General features: G+C 42.2%; 1 protein-coding gene across 3 annotated transcripts in view; it reads right to left on the bottom strand.

Moving 5' to 3' along the window:
• RPGR (retinitis pigmentosa GTPase regulator) overlaps positions 1-9478 on the bottom strand; it is a 60484-nt gene extending 51006 nt beyond the window's left edge. For all 3 annotated transcript variants that reach the window (XM_082680792.1, XM_082680794.1, XM_082680793.1), the window contains exons 1-6: positions 9462-9478; positions 8711-8803; positions 7196-7258; positions 4614-4772; positions 3518-3667; positions 37-195 (exon numbers count right to left, since the gene is read on the bottom strand). In XM_082680792.1, coding sequence (XP_082536918.1) covers positions 37-195; positions 3518-3667; positions 4614-4772; positions 7196-7258; positions 8711-8786 — 607 coding nt within the window. In that variant the 5' untranslated portion in view covers positions 8787-8803; positions 9462-9478. The remainder of the gene's footprint in view (positions 1-36; positions 196-3517; positions 3668-4613; positions 4773-7195; positions 7259-8710; positions 8804-9461) is intronic.
• Positions 9479-16055: the final 6577 nt, after the last annotated feature.

Consider the following 16055-nt stretch of genomic DNA (forward strand, 5'->3'; position numbering starts at 1 on the left):
TACCAAAGAAAGCAGGGAATGGAGCCGCACACATACCTGTGAGCGCAACTGTGTGCCCTCCACCACAAGCTACTTGGATCACCTTCTGAGGAATTCCAGGCACCAGCTGGGGCACTTTGTGATTGATCAGCAGCTTTTCGGGAAGACCTAACTTCCCATACTCAGGTTCTCCAAAGGTGTACAGTTCTCCCTCCGCTATTGGAGGAAAAGGACAGTGATCGATGATGACATAGACATGAACAAATACCGGTCTTTTTGGTACATGTTCTCACGTTTGATTAAAAAAATGTAGAAAATCTCAACTTAATAAATTTGACCTTTCTTGAGATATTTTTACTGAATGGTAAGGAAATAAAGGTAGATTTTCCCTTCCCCTTGATTATTCTAATCCAAAATCTTCCTGAAGAATTCACGACCAGCACTACTAGTAAAAACTAGAAAATTATTTTACCTGTTTCACAATATATAGAAAAGATGATCTTACTTCTACCTACTTTCAATAAAGCAAAATGACTCGACATTAAACCCCCATAAGGACATGGATTTTGTCTTGCTCACTATGGTATTGCAAGAACTTAGCAGTGTGTCTAGTACATTAAACATTTAATGAATACTTGGTGAATAAATAATTGCTTTTAATGAAACTTATTGTAGAAAACCCATTTATGTGTGAAGTAAATATGGTGACTCTAAAGATAGCAGATTTTACTCAGTTAGATGGCACTTTTTCCAGAAAGATTCTCTTATTAAGGAACTCATGACATTTAATCACTGCCTTGTCCACACCAATACTATTTATTTTCTTCTGTTATCACATGTCCCACGCTATACTATGAGCTTCTTGAAAGCAGGAACTTTTTTTATTCATTTCTATGAACTGAACTGAGTTCTATAAAACAGGAATTTAAAAACTGTTGTAAATACATAATCTAATCCAAAGATTATGACACAGAACGCATCACCACTGATATGAGGAAAGAGGTAACACAGCACCTCTTGTATTATTTGCATGTCTCCAAGAGAAGCATGACTGACTGACTGTTGACCAACCCCTGGGAATGTGGCCCTTGGGAGTGTTCTTTATGTTGGTGATTGATGTTTTTGTTATGTACACCTGGAGAAATGAATTATGCCAGTTTAGCAAGAAGCTAAGAGAGGCTTGCTTTGCACAAACTTCAACACTGATGATGTGCACCTGGTTTCACTGTTGAGGGACCCGAGTTGCAGTTGCCATGACTAGTTGCTAGCAGGATGTGCCTACATGACACCAGCCACCCACACAAAAGCCTCAGACCCTGAGAATAGAGTAGGCTTCCCTGAGCAGAGACATTACACACACATCCCTGTAGTCTGTAGTTCACTGCCAAAGAGAAAACATGTCCTGTGCGGCCTTGGAACAGGAAGGACCAGGAAGCGCATACTGGACCTCTCTGGAGGATACAGATCTTTCCTGCTGCTTTTGCTCGGTATCCTTTGCTGTAATAAATCTAAGCCACGAGTACAACCAGCTACTGAAGGTTGAGAGCCCTTCTAGCAAATCAGAACTTAGGGAAGTTGTATGACATCTAACGCACATGGTATGTGCCACTTAAAACTTGGTCAAATACTGCAAACACAGCTATACTCATTTTTTAGATTGATCTGTACAAAAAATGAAGCTTTCTGAACCACAGTTTTCTCTGAAGTATTCGGCAAACACTGGCACAGAAGTGCTCAGTAAGTCAGCATGCTCCCCATTTTCCCATGCTTCTTGCCTCTCATATGAAAGGAGTTACTAAGTCCAGATAAGTCTCTTTCTACTACTGTCTATAAATTCCTGCTGCTCCTCACACCTTAAATGGGTGAATTGTATGGTAGGTGACCTATACATCAATAAAGCTGTTTTTTAAAAAAGGCATAAAAACAGAAAACAAAACAAAAAAGTTCAATGTAATGCCTATTGGTTAAAACGAATAATTCCACTTGTTTCCCTACTGGCTAAAGCAGTAGTAAATAAAAATTGTTTCTGGGAGTTTTATTAAGGCCCAAATATAAGACAATGCTTTTGATTATTTGTTCTTGCACGGGTATTTTTTTCCCTGTTTTCTGTTTCATAAACAAAGTGAGTACAGACTATACCAACCCCAGGAGTTGCAAATAAGTTGGTATGTGGTATTGCCCCAAGGAACACAGTCAATTTATCATTCATTCACTCACCTCCTCATTCAACAATATTTATTGATTGAATAAATACAAGACACAAACTGACCCAGTAGTGAACAAACCCAGCCAAGTCAGAGTTTGCCTTTTCTTGGTACCAAGTTGCTACCAATTCATTGGTAAACCTGGGGGGCACTGGGATAGGTCAATAAGCACTTTCTAAACCTGAATCTGAGGTGCACAGAATAGGAAGTAAATGTATAAAACAAATATTTAGAGAGATATCTAAGAGGGTCCATAGAACTATTTCTGCTGGGTGTTTTTACTGTTAGGAAAACCATAAATAAGATGGAAAACCATGATCATACTTCTGGTATTACTACCAGTGTAGATGTAGGCTATAATAGTTAGAGTCCAACATTTAAAATATTTTAACTAAGATAGAAAAGGTTGCCAGTGAGCCCAGGAAAAGGAGAAACGGGGGATCCTGAGAAAAGTCCCAACAAAGGAAAGCATATCCCATACTGAACTCCCTTCCTTTTTCATCTAATCTTCATCCCTATTCCTACAATGAAAATCTATGACTCATGTACTGAAACAATAAGAACGAATTATCAGGACAAGAATAGAGTAGGTCAAAGTACAGAGCCAAGTGGATCCAGAGAAAAGAGGCTCACAGGTCTTGTTTTTAATGCCAAAGAGTCTAAGAAGTTTGAGAGCCAAAATTTAGAAGGGTTTCTTATGCATAAATTTTGTTTTCCTAATAGATCTAACATTCATTAAAAAAAGTTAAGGGACTTCCCTGGTTGCACAGTGGTCAAGAATTCGCCTGCCAGTGCAGGGGACACGGGTTCGAGCCCTGGTCTGGGAAGATCCCACATGCCGCCGAGCAACTAAGCCCGTGCACCACAACTAATGAGCCTGCGCTCTTGAGCCCATGAGCCACAACTACTGAGCGCACGTGCCGCAGCTACCAAAGCCCGCGTCCCTAGAGCCCGTGCTCCGCAACAAGAGAAGCCACTGCAATGAGAAGCCTGCACACCACATCAAAGAGTAGCCCCTGCTCACCACAACTAAAGAAAGCCCGTGTGCATCAAAGAAGACCCAACACAGACAAAAATAAAAAATTAATTAAAGAAATAAATAAAATAGTACCATCGATATTAAAAAAAAGTTAACACGTCAGATAGTTTGAAATTATAAATACTCATTACTGAAATGAAGAAATACTGTGACCTAAAACAGACCAAAATTATTTCATTACATGGAGCACCATGACAATATTTCTATAGAAATGTAGAATGTTATGACATTTTATTATTTAGTAATAACTTAGAAATGGGAGATAACATGAGAAATCCAAACTGTTCTGTCTTACTTGTTACAAAAGCTGAATGGTAATATCCACAAGAGATCCAGGAGATAGGTTTTCCAATGGTCACTTGATGAGGGACACATATACTAGTTATATTTTGTAAACCAATTTGCCCCTCAGAATTGTCACCCCACATGAAAAGCTCTCCATCCTCTATAAAGAAAACACAAAGAGGAAAAAAGGTTTTAAGAGGTAGCAGGGATGGCAAGTTATTATACTTCCAACAGAGCATTTATTTTTTAATTTAGAAAAATTATGTATCTTGAAAGAAAAGTACTACTAAGATATTTATACCAGGTAGCTACTTATTACAATTTCTGTAAAAAAAATTTTTTTGGGCTGCGTTTGGTCTTCATTGCCGTGCGCAGGCTTTCTCTAACACTGCATGTTACACAGCTCTCCGGACTGGAATGAAGCAGCACACCAGCAGCTTCTTCAGTGAGACACGTTTATCTCGGCTCCAAATTTTAAAGAAATTTCTCATATGGGCTTTTGATAGGGAGGGCAGAGAGATGCAATGACCATTACAAACTTTTTTTTTTTTTTTTTTGGGCGGTATGCAGGTCTCTCACTGTTGTGGCCTCTCCCGTTGCAGAGCACAGGCTCCGGACGCGCAGGCTCAGTGGCCATGGCTCACGGGCCCAGCCGCTCCGCGGCACGTGGGATCTTCCCGGACCGGGGCACAAACCCGTGTCCCCTGCATCGGCAGGCGGACTCAACCACTGCGCCACCAGGGAAGCCCTACAAACTGTATTTTAATAACATATATCCAACAGATTTCTAGGATGTTTCTGACAGCAACTTCATTAAAGCTGAAATGTAACTTTCAGAACACACAATGAAGATAATGTTTAAGAATATCTAAAGGAACAGATGGATAGCACAGCTTCGAATTTATTTAACAATTACCTTCTAAACGTCTGTAAGCATAAAGTTGTACTATATGTCATGATTTTAAGTTCTATTTTAAACGTCTTCTGAAAGCACATGGTCAATGAAAGAAAACTAAACAGTATTGCTGTCTTCAGTTTACTGACTTGGTATATTCTGGTCTAAAAAAAAGGGATGTGTCCCAGTTTGAAGTGGAAAAAAGTCTTACCAGTCAGCGCAGCTGAAGTGTTAGACCCAGCAGAGAGTTGTTTAATCTTATGCTGGGATGTAAAAAAACTAATTAGATGAAAAGTGTTTCTCTCTTCAGTATCACCAAGTCCCAGCTGTCCTTCAGTATTTCCTCCAGCGGCGTATACTTTGCCTCCTTCTGCACACAGAAAAGAAAACATCAGTATACCACAGTCACCATCTTTATGAGGCAGACCAGTGTATATCAGACAGTTCCTCTACTACCAGTGAAGAAAGCTGAAAGCTGGCATTATCCTACAATTTGGTGAACAACTTCATTTAGGCGTCAAAAATACAGCAAAACAAGCAAGGCTCCACATTTTTGTGAGATTTTATAAATCATTCTAGAGTTTAAGTAGCAATTGAAATGCACAGAATGTGTAGAATGCATTTTCTTGCTAATGCAGAACTATTAACTCAGAGTGAAAAAGAGGAAAGTAATTTCCAAATTAGATTATAATCCAAATCAAACTATTTTAAAAGAGATGTGGTTCATTAATTTTACCTTCCATACCCATTAAAGCTAAGACATAATAGATAATAAGTAAAATGAGGCGAATACAAGAAGAATATAATTAGAAACGTGAAAATTCTATGTTGTGTAATTATTTTAATTTTCTAGCTAAATAGAAAGCCAGTATAGCATTGTGTTTAGGAGAGAGGACATCAGAATCAGACTTCCTGGGTGCAAATTCTGGCTTGCCACTTATCAGTTGTGTAACGTTGGGCAAGCTATCCTTAACCTCTCAGTGTCTCATTTTCCTCATCTGTAAAATGGGATAATAATAGTGCCTACTCCATAGAGGTGTTATGAAGATTAAATGAGTTAACATTTATAAAATTCTTAGAATGGCACTTGGCACACGGTAAGAACTATATAAATGTTAACAATTTTCTTAATCACATTAAGAAATATCTCATTCCTAGATAATAAACATTGCCAGTAAGCTCTAAAGTAATGACACATAAAGATATACTTATTGGGACTTCCCTGGTGGTGCAGTGGTTAAGAATCTGCCTGCCAATGCAGGGGACAGGGGTTCGAGCCCTGGTCCAGGAAGATCCCACATGCTGTGGAGCAACTAAGCCTGTGTGTCACAACACTGAGCCCGCGAGCCACAACTGCTGAGCCCGAGAGCCACAATTACTGAGGCTGTGTGCCACAACTACCGAAGCCCACATGCCTAGAGCCCATGCTCCACAACAAGAGAAGCCACCGCAATGAGAAGCCTGCGCACCGCAACAAAGAGTAGCCCCCGCTTGCCGCAACTAGAGAAAGCCCACGTGCATCAACAAAGACCCAACCAGCCAAAAATAAATAAATAAATTTATTTTAAAAAAGATATACTTATTAAAATTAGTTATATCTGTCATAAAAATGCACATGGAATTAAAGCCTCACTAAATTACAGGGGAAACTTAGGACAAAATCATTCTGAATCAGTAAAAATTTAAAACTAGATATTATTTTAGAAAAAATGAAACCTAATTGAGGAAATAAGACTAGGTTTCAAATGGAAGATACTACAAGGCCACATGGAATTGAACCACACAATTTTACACATATGGAACAAACCAGAGTTGGTGGTATGCTGAAGCAGTTCAGAGAATGACATAAGGAAAAAGTTGAATAGTCACAAAAAGCTCCATGGATGAAGTAAGACTTATACTGGATCTTAAGAGACAAGAATCTAAGTAAGAGAAAGAGAAAAGACATTTCAGCAAAGGAAAAGTATGAGTGAGGGCAGAGAGGTGAGGCAGGGGCCGAAGCAGTGAGAACAGCCTGAAGACAGAAGAAGCTGTGTTTGTGGGAAAGGAAGTAGGAAAGACTGCTCGGTGGTCAGGGCCTGGATGTCTAATTGTTCCAGCAGGATTGCTGAAGACTATACCTTTTCTCCACTGAACTGCCTTGGCACCTTTGTCAAATATTACTTGGGCATAAACATGTGGGTCTATTTCTGGATTCTATTCTGTTCCATTCATCTCTGTCTTCACTGCTAGCACACTGTCTTGATCACTGTAGCTTTACAGTAGGTCTTGAAATCAGGTAGTGTTAGTCCTCCAATTTTGGTCTTTTCAAAATTCTTTTGGCTATTCTAGGTCCTTTGCTTTTCCATATAAACTTTAGAACCACTTTGTGAATTTCTACACACACACACACACACACACACACACACACACACACACACACCCTGTTTGGATTTTGATTGGAATTGTGCTAACTCATATCAATAGTCTTTTGGGGAGGGCTTCCACTCACCCTCAGAAAAGAAGAGGGAAGAGCAAGATCAGGAGCAAGCGGCCCCTGAGGTGTGCACACAGGTAAGGAGATGCTGTCCCTTGACATAATCCAAGAAAAGAAGCTTTTTCTTCAGTCAGTTAACATTTATCTGCATATTTTCATAGGCAAACAAGTGTACTAACCATTTACATTTTTAAAAAATCCTAATCTTACTGTTGCCAAGTTACCATTTCTATTAATTTTACAAAGTCACAAATGTTACAGGAGTGAGACCTCAGTCCTCAAATTGGGCAGGAAGTCATACAGATTGAATACTATACCTGTTGAAACTAGGGTGTGGTTCCTTCCACAGGCAGCAAATTTCATTTTTTCCAGTTTTAAAGCTAAAAATATAAAAATATGACAAGATATTTTATGATTATGGAAATGACAAATAATCCAGGTCAAATGATAACCAAGTGGTAGCACAGATTTAAACCCAGGCTTGTCTGACTCCAAAGTCAATGTTCATAACTAATAAATCAAAAGTTTTTGCAAGGACTTGTGCATCATAGTAACCAATGGTGCTTTGAAAAGAAATACAAATAGCTCAGCCCCACCCCTGGAGAATCTGAGTCAGTAGGCTTGAGGTAAAGCCTAGGCATCTATATATTATTTAAAACTCCACAAGTAATTAACATGTGCTGAGATCCACTGCATTGTTTTGCTGCCTCTTCACCAACCTGATCTATTCCCTAATCTGCCATCACCATCATCAAGCTTACTTTCTACCTGCCCCACAAAACACTAAGTCCAATATTCATAGGCATACACCTACGTTAAAGTTCTTCATTCATTCATTTACATATTAAAAACATTTACAGAACATCTCCTAAGCTCTTAGCATAGGGGCTACAAAGATCACTAAGACAGAGTCCCTGGTCTCAAGGATCTCATAGTCTAGACAATCCTGTTAGCTTGATTAGATATTTGAGAGTAAGGATCATAGGCACTGTAAATAAACCCAAGGGTTTAGGAGACTGTGCTCAGTAAATACTTTTTGACCGAGTGGAATACTTCAACAGTTCCACAGCAATATCTATAAATAGCATGCATATGATAAATTACACTGAAATTTTGAGCTGAAATTAAAAATTTGGCTACAAAGATAAAGAATCCTGCTCTTGTCATATCCCAAGGAATCTCCATCACCATTCAAGTATAGCTGATGTTCATAGGTTATAACCAAACAGAAGCTTTTGCACATAATGGCGAGAAAGCTTTGTAAAGATGTAATATGTCTCATATTTTCTGGGACAATCCTGATTTGAAATATTTTGTCCTGTTGTTCTTGTAAGAACACTAGTACTAATCAACTCCTAGTTCTAATATTTTCTTCAGCACAGCTGCTAACTATACACAGCAGGGTAAAGTGTGTTTTATAAAACCAACAGAACCATAATGTCCACAACTCAAACAAATGAGACAGAGCTCGAAATCCTAACATATCATATTGTTTGTTCTCTGTATATACAGTAACAGTAATATTTAAGTTGGTTTACAAACAGGCCAAAAAAAAAAAAGGATGTTCAAGTGCAATACTGTAGAATCATTACTTCCTTTGTGGTCTCTGGGTTTAAAATCAATATGATTTTTAGACCCTAACATATAAAACTAGTTCTGAATATCACATGAAAAATAAAGTTAAATGCCAATAATATTCAAGTAAATCTCAGAAAATAAAGAACAACTAAAGACTTTATTATTTATAATATATTAAAGAATTACACAATCAATATAAAAGTACTTTATACACTTTAAGTATTTAAAGTGATAAAGAAGAAAAGACCCCAAACCTTTGACACACGTTGGCTTGTTAACAGTCGATTTTGATCCTAATCCTAACTGACCCCAGTTGTTACTGCCAAACATGAAAAGCTTATTATTTCCTGGTGGGAAGGAAAAAGAAATAATAAATCGAAGCGGTTGCAACATAATGTGAGAAGAAGTCATCACAAAGCAATAAAAATGCTGTACTTAAACACTGTCATTGCTTTTCTGTGTTGAAACAGGCTCCCTTGCCCATCTACCTATAGCCATATTCTGTTAGGTGTAAAGAGTTTCTAAGGGCTTCCCTGGTGGCCCAGTGGTTGGGAGTCCGCCTGCAAATGCAGGGGACACGGCTTCGTGCCCTGGTCTGGGAAGATCCCACATGCCGCGGAGCGGCTAGGCCCGTAAGCCATGGCCGCTGAGCCTGTGCGTCCGGAGCCTGTGCTCCGCAACGGGAGAGGCCACAACAGTGAGAGGCCTGCATACCACACACACACACAAAAAGTTTCTAAGATTATACAGTAATAATTTTTTGATTATATTGATAAATTCAAATAGATTTATTCTAAGAAAGTAATATGTATAGAAAAATCACACTTAAATATACTAAGGGAACTTAGAAGTCACTCTTGATAAATCAATTTGTCAAGAATTATCTGGCAAAGTAAAAAAAACCTCCACTTTCTGTATATCTTCAACATGTTTCAAACACAGCACATCTATAATACTTAGGATTCTCTAAGTATTACTATCTTCATTTAAGATTTTAACACTAACCTGTAATAATAGCAGTATGTTCATCTCCACATGAAAGATATATAGGTATATCATTTTTAAACCAGAATTTGCTGGGATTATTTTCAGCAAATTTAGTTTTCCCAAACGTAAACACAGCACCCGAATCTGCAAATATATGAGAGTTTGGATTTCACAACTTTTATTATGTTGCCTGTTAACTAAAATATTTTTCCAGTAATTTATCTATACAGATCTCGTCTCCCAACAGCTTGGCTTCTGCTCCAGCACTGTCTATGCCCTCCTTCTTTCATCTTAACTCAGTTTTATTCCTCAGACTTCATTCTAGTTTTATTTATGAAATCTAATAAATTAATTATGTATTATTCATTTACTGGTGTAAAGTAAGAAATATACTGTCACAATGACTAAGAGTCCTGCTGTCACGAGGTGGACCATCTACTCCCTGGAATGAGCTGATACACTCAATGCCCCCCTCACGCTGGTAAACACCTCATGGTCTAGCCCTTGACTGAGGGCTTTTCTCCACACACAGAAACAGGACAGTATTGAGTTTCATCATTAACATCGTGAGGACGCAGGATGTTGAGATTTTTACATTCTTAAATTAAGTCATTAAATGCTACCTGATGGGAGGAGTATTCACAAACTATTTTAGTCCAGTACCATTTTGGAGAGAGATCAAAAACTCCTACCAGATACACACACACACACACACACACACCCCTCCAAATAGGAGGCCAGACCCAGCTTTTGAGGAAATCTCAAGGAGGATGATCACACATAAAGAAACTAAACGGGTACCAGAAAGAAAAACATAGCAAACACAATTATTAATAATAAATATTAATGCTCAAGAGACTAGCCACTGTGGAAAACCTTCTGAGAACAACTGTGAGGTGTGTCAGTTCAAACTGATAATTGACATTTAGGAGGCCAGGTTCTCGAACAGGCTCTGAGTTTTTATAGAATGAATAATTTTAACTGTTTTGTCCTGCTCTGGGTTCCCAGGAAGCCTTCCCCGTTACCTTCACCCCAAGCCAGGGTTTGGCGGCTCTGCTCTGGCCCCCTGGCAACTACTGTCAAACGATCCTGTCATTTTGTTTAGTTTCTTGAATCTCTCACTAAGCTGTGAATTTGAGGCAGGAATTTAACGATGTTTGAGCCCAAGAGCATGGCAGAAACGCAATACATATTTCAGTGAATACATGATTCTGCTCTAATCCAGTGTTTTTTCAAACTGTTGGTCGTGACCCATTGGTAGGTCAGAAAATCAACTTAGTGGGTCACAGTGACCATTTTTAAGAGAATGTATTATAGAAAAGATCTGAGCGCATCTACAGCAAGTACTGTTTCGTGAAACTTCTATTTCTGTTACACAATACGTACGCGGTACCGGGTCTCAATGCCAAAGGTTATTTCTGGAGCTCAGAGGAAAAGTCTTAAAAAACCACTCGCTAACGGCTCCCTCCTTTCTCCAAGTCGTTTTCCCCATCCTCTTTTACCCCACTCCCCCTGGTCACTCACTCTTTACTGCGTTCAATACACAACCGGGTTCTGAGGACCTCGAAGGAAGTACTCTGGGAAGCTCATAGGGAGGTAAAAACTTCCCCCGCCTTCGAGAAACTCATCGCAAACTTATTTTAAAAGAATTAGAAGAACGAAAGACCAGCACCCCCTTCCCCGTAGTCCGCTCTTCCGTCCCTCCCCTTCTTTCCTCTCCCCTCAGTCGCCCACGGGGGCGCGTCCAGAGCTCCGACCAAAGTCAGGCCGCCGCGGCCCGGGCCTGTCCTCCGACGAGGCCGGCCCGGAGGCGGGGCCTGGCCGCCCGCCCGCCCGCCGGCCTTCCCTCCCGGCCGCCGCCACCGCCGCGGGTGTCACTCACCGGGCACCACCTCCTCGGGTTCCCTCATGCCGAAAGACGCTAAGGGGAGCCTGCGCCTGGGCCGGGAAGGGGTTGGGGGAGACTCGGTGGGGCCTAAGGCAGCGCCTCAGCCCCGAAGCCGACCCTGGAATCCCCCTGGAACCCCAAAGCGACCCTCTGAGCATCGGCGACTCCCGCGTTCCCGGAAGTCAACAGACAGCCGCTAGGGGCAACGGAGGCGGAGCGTTCCACAGCGAGGCGGAGCGGGCGCCTGCGGGAGGGGGGCGGGCGGCCGGCGCAGCGCAGGCGCAGACGCAGGCGCAGACGCAGGCGCAGACGCAGACGCAGACGCAGGGGGCGGTTGCGGTAGAGGCCGCGCGCCCTCTGGTGGCCCGGAGAGGAGGGGCAGTCACGCCGCGCGGTAATGTCCCCGGAGTGTACGCGTTTACGTTGGTGGAGACCCAGGCTCCCCAGGTCCCGCGTCCGGATAGTGACGAACGTGACAAATATCACATCCCCTCTCACTCAAGCTACGTGACACAGGCAAACGTCAACACACAGCTGTGTTAATATTACTAACAGTGACCGTGTATAACTAAATGAGATAGGCACTCTGCTAAACATCCTAAGTCCTATTTGTATCCCCATCACCCAACCCCAAACCTGGCATATACTAGATGCCCATTAAATACGTATTAGATGAATGAGTCCTGCTACAGCCCTGCAAGGTGGTTAATGTTACTCCCGTTTATGGATGTGAAGATTATACAGTGGGAGAACCGGGGTCCAGTTTAGCAGTCCTGCTGGTAATCTGAACACCCCTCAGACCCCCGCCCCTCCTTCCACAGAAAGAGGAGGCTGAGGTGTGCAATCTGCTACAGACAGAACTTGCACGAAGAGATTCACCAACACCAGAACATCACTGTTCTAGAATTCGGCCAGAGATGTCACATTTTTCTAGTTTCTTATGTGAAGGAAAAATATTGCCTGCCATATTAACAAACAAAGGATGGTCATTAAGCCATCAGGCACTACCAGCCCCCGAAGTCACCGATAGTTGGGTCCTGAGGGAACTCAGAATGGAGACAAAGGGGACGCCAGCTGCCAAGCTCTCAGCCACTGCAGCCACCCCCAAAGGTGCACCCCGAGGGGACTCAGGATGGGAAAGAAAAGGCCCCTAAATAGCTGGCCCTAGGTAGCTAAGGTGCAAATCAAAGGAATGATTTCAATGAGCCCAGATTCTTGCATCTTCCCATACACAGAAAAGAGCTAAATTCAGTAACTTGAGATGTCTACTTAATCTTTTGATTTTCATTGCAAAACTCCTATATATCGTGGCTCCTCCTCCCGTATCTCTTCAGAGCCGACCCTCAGAGCTACCTGAGAGGTTGTCTTCTGGGTTTAAGTCCTCAGTTTTGTCCGCCAAATAAAACAGAATTCTCAAGTTTTAGGTTGTGCTTTATCTTTTTATTTTTTTCAGTTGACACTTAGCTTCCCGTGCATCAATACTTGGCCGTCGTAAAACAAAGAGGCAAAATGCCATCTTCCAGGATGAGTAGATATATGTACAGGTGGTGGTTGTGGGCATGGGCTCTAAAATCAGACAAAGCTGGATTCAAGGATCCCTGAATTCCTGTGTGTACTGGAGTGTGTACTGACTTCCTCAGGGAATTTGCATTCAAATTAGGAGGGGAGATTAAACTATCCAATAATATACAAATAATCGTTTACTTACAAAGCAAGTGAGGGTTACTAAGAAAGTGTTTTAACAAGGAGCACAGACCTGATGTGAGAGGTTAAGAAAAGCTTATCTGAAGAAAGGACATTAAATCTAAGAACTGAGGAGACAGAAGCTAGAAGATGTGAGCTCTGAGCAAAGAGTAAATCACCTGCAAAGGCACATAAGGAGCTTGGCTCTTTCCAGGTGCTCAAAGAGGTGACACTGGCTCATGGCAAAGTGGCAGGATCTTGGGCCTGTTACAAATCTGAGATTTTATCCTGAGGACAATGGGAAGCCACTGAGGGTTTTTAAGCAGTGGATTGATGGGAACAGTTATGTATATTCCTGCAATCATTCTGCGTGACTGCTTTGTGGAAAAGAGTTTGGAGCAGGGAGGAGGGTTCAGAGTCTATCGCAGAAATTCAGACAAGCGTCACGCTGGCTTTAGATACAGTGCATTGGCGCCCGAGAGGAGCAGACAGATTTGAAAATATTTTGGGAGGCAGAATCAACAGGAAATGGTGTCTGACTATTGACTCCAACGCAGGGCAGGAGCTCCTGGAGCAACAGCAAAAGAAGGGGCCCCAAATTATTTTGGAGAGGATTTGATATTCTTTTTAAAAGCATCATAATAGTCACTGTGGGAAAATCAGAATTTAAAAGACTTACTTTAGTTATGATATGCTTTAGTTTGTTTTTTTATTTCAAAATATAGTTAAGCACATTTTCCTGCTGAGCACTCCCAGAGGAATTAATGCAACCCTATTCCCAGGTTCCCAAATAAGCAAATAGGTGGACGGTGACCCTGTCTACTGAGACGGGGAACGCAGAGGAAGAAGCAGGAAGGGTTGACGTTAAGTAAGTAGAGGGGAGAGAACTTGACAGTCCAGCCTTGTCCACACTAAGACATCAAAGTGGAGGCACAGAACTGAGCGGGCAATTGGTGAGCAGAAACTCCAGGTGGAGGGATCCATTTGGAGGATGCCTGGGTGTACATAGTGATAGCAGCTTTGGTAAAGACTGCTAGGTGAAAGACGGCAAGGTGACTATAGGATGAGAAGAAAAGAGAGGCTAGGATGAGTTGTGATGAAGACTAAAATTTAATCACCCAGGAACAGATGATGAAGCTGTAAAGGAGACAGTGACCAGAGGGGAAAAGCCTATAGCATGAGGTTTCAACAGGACAGTGCGGGCAATCTTGTCAAGTGATGCTGAGAAATGAAGTAAGGTGAAAACTGTCCACTGAATTTAGCAACACAGAGATCATCGCTGGTGTTGAAAATAGCTGTTTGGTAGATTGATGGAGGAAGAACCGTATTGTATGGATGGTAGTTGCAGAGTGGGGAATGCTGAGGGAAAGAAGTGAGGGTGAACACTTTAGAGACAGGAGATAGAGGTGGGACAGGAGAGAGGGAGAGCACAGTTGGAGGAGGAAGGGAGGCAGATGGAAGCCCTTCACAAAGGCTGGAGAGACTTGGGAACGCTCAGGGGCAAACTGAATAGAAGAGGAGAAAACACAGATTCAGGAGAGTGAAGGAATAATCACTAACGTAAGGGAGGAAGAGATGGCATCCAGATCCCATATGGAGGGACTGGCTTTAGCAAGAAGAGACCCTAGGGATTCCCTGGTGGCGCAGTGGTTGAGAGTCCGCCTGCCGATGCAGGGGACACGGGTTTGTGCCCTGGTCCGGGAGGATCCCACATGCCGCAGAGCGGCTGGGCCCGTGAGCCGTGGCCGCTGAGCCTGTGCGTCCGGAGCCTGTGCTCCGCAACGGGAGAGGCCACAACAGTGAGAGGCCTGCATACCGCAAAAAAAAAAAGAAGAGACACTACTTCCAGCATAACAAGAGGAAAGGAAGAAAGCGTCCTTTCACAATATACTACTGCTATATATATATATATATATATATATACACACACACACACACATATACATAGAGACAATAATCTACATATTATTGATACATACAATATAGCTATCTATCATACATGTCATGTAATATAGTATAATACGATTGTCTATCTCAGAAGGTTGTTGTGAGGTACTAGGTATGTAACAGGGAAGAGCCAAATCAGACTCCATGTTGGATCTGTTTCTTTTACTTTAACCTTTGCTATCCACTGCTTTTGTTCACTAAAAGGATACTGTCTATACATAATGACCTGCCTCGGGGAACCCTGCCCTTCTGCCTGAATGTTAAACCAAAGTGCCTTTGTTCAGGGAAACATCCGGACCCTGCTCCACCTGTGGATGGCTGCGAGAAAGAAGAAATTAGCACATCCCCTCCCCGAGGCTGGCGATTCCAGGGGACATTTGCAAAACTTATGGCCTTTTTACTTTACTTCCTCATCTCCTCCTCCTCTCTGTGCTACAAAAGAAACTGACATCCAAACCCCGGTAAGATGGTTATTTTGAGACTTTAGTCTGCCATCTTCTCGGTCTGCTAGCTTTCTTAATAACGTATTCCTTGCCTCAATACCTTGTCTCCGATTTATTGGCCTGTTGTGCAGCGAGCAGAGCAAGCTTGGCTCGGTAACAGGTAGAACTTACTGCTTGGTGCCTGGTATAGAGTAACACGCAACAATGTTAATAAGGCAGAGTCCGCTATGCTTACTGTATCAGTCAGGCTATGCTTACTGTAACCCAGGCTATGCTGCAATGCAAAAAACACCCAAGTCTCAGTGGCTTAACACCAACAGAAGTTTCTTTCTCACTCATGGGTTATGTCCAATGTGGGTCAGTGGCCGGGGTGGGGGGTGGTCTGCTCCACCTGGTCATTCAGAGACCCAGGCTACTAATTCAACTATCTTGTAGTTGCGCCCTACGTGACTCCTGGCCTCTTCAGTGGCTGTAGCAGGCCAAGAGGGAGCTGAAGCAGGGAATTAAATGTTTCAGACCAGCGGGGACACGTTTCTCCTTCTTACAACCCATTAGCCAGATCTAGTGTTCTGTGTTCCAGACTGCAGGGTGGTAGAGGAATGTGAGAACGCCCCTGACATTCAGTGAGTAGGAAATACCTCTGCCACATCC

Source organism: Grampus griseus (genome assembly GCF_964374135.1).
Source record: "Grampus griseus genome assembly, chromosome: X".
NCBI lineage: Eukaryota > Metazoa > Chordata > Mammalia > Artiodactyla > Delphinidae > Grampus > Grampus griseus.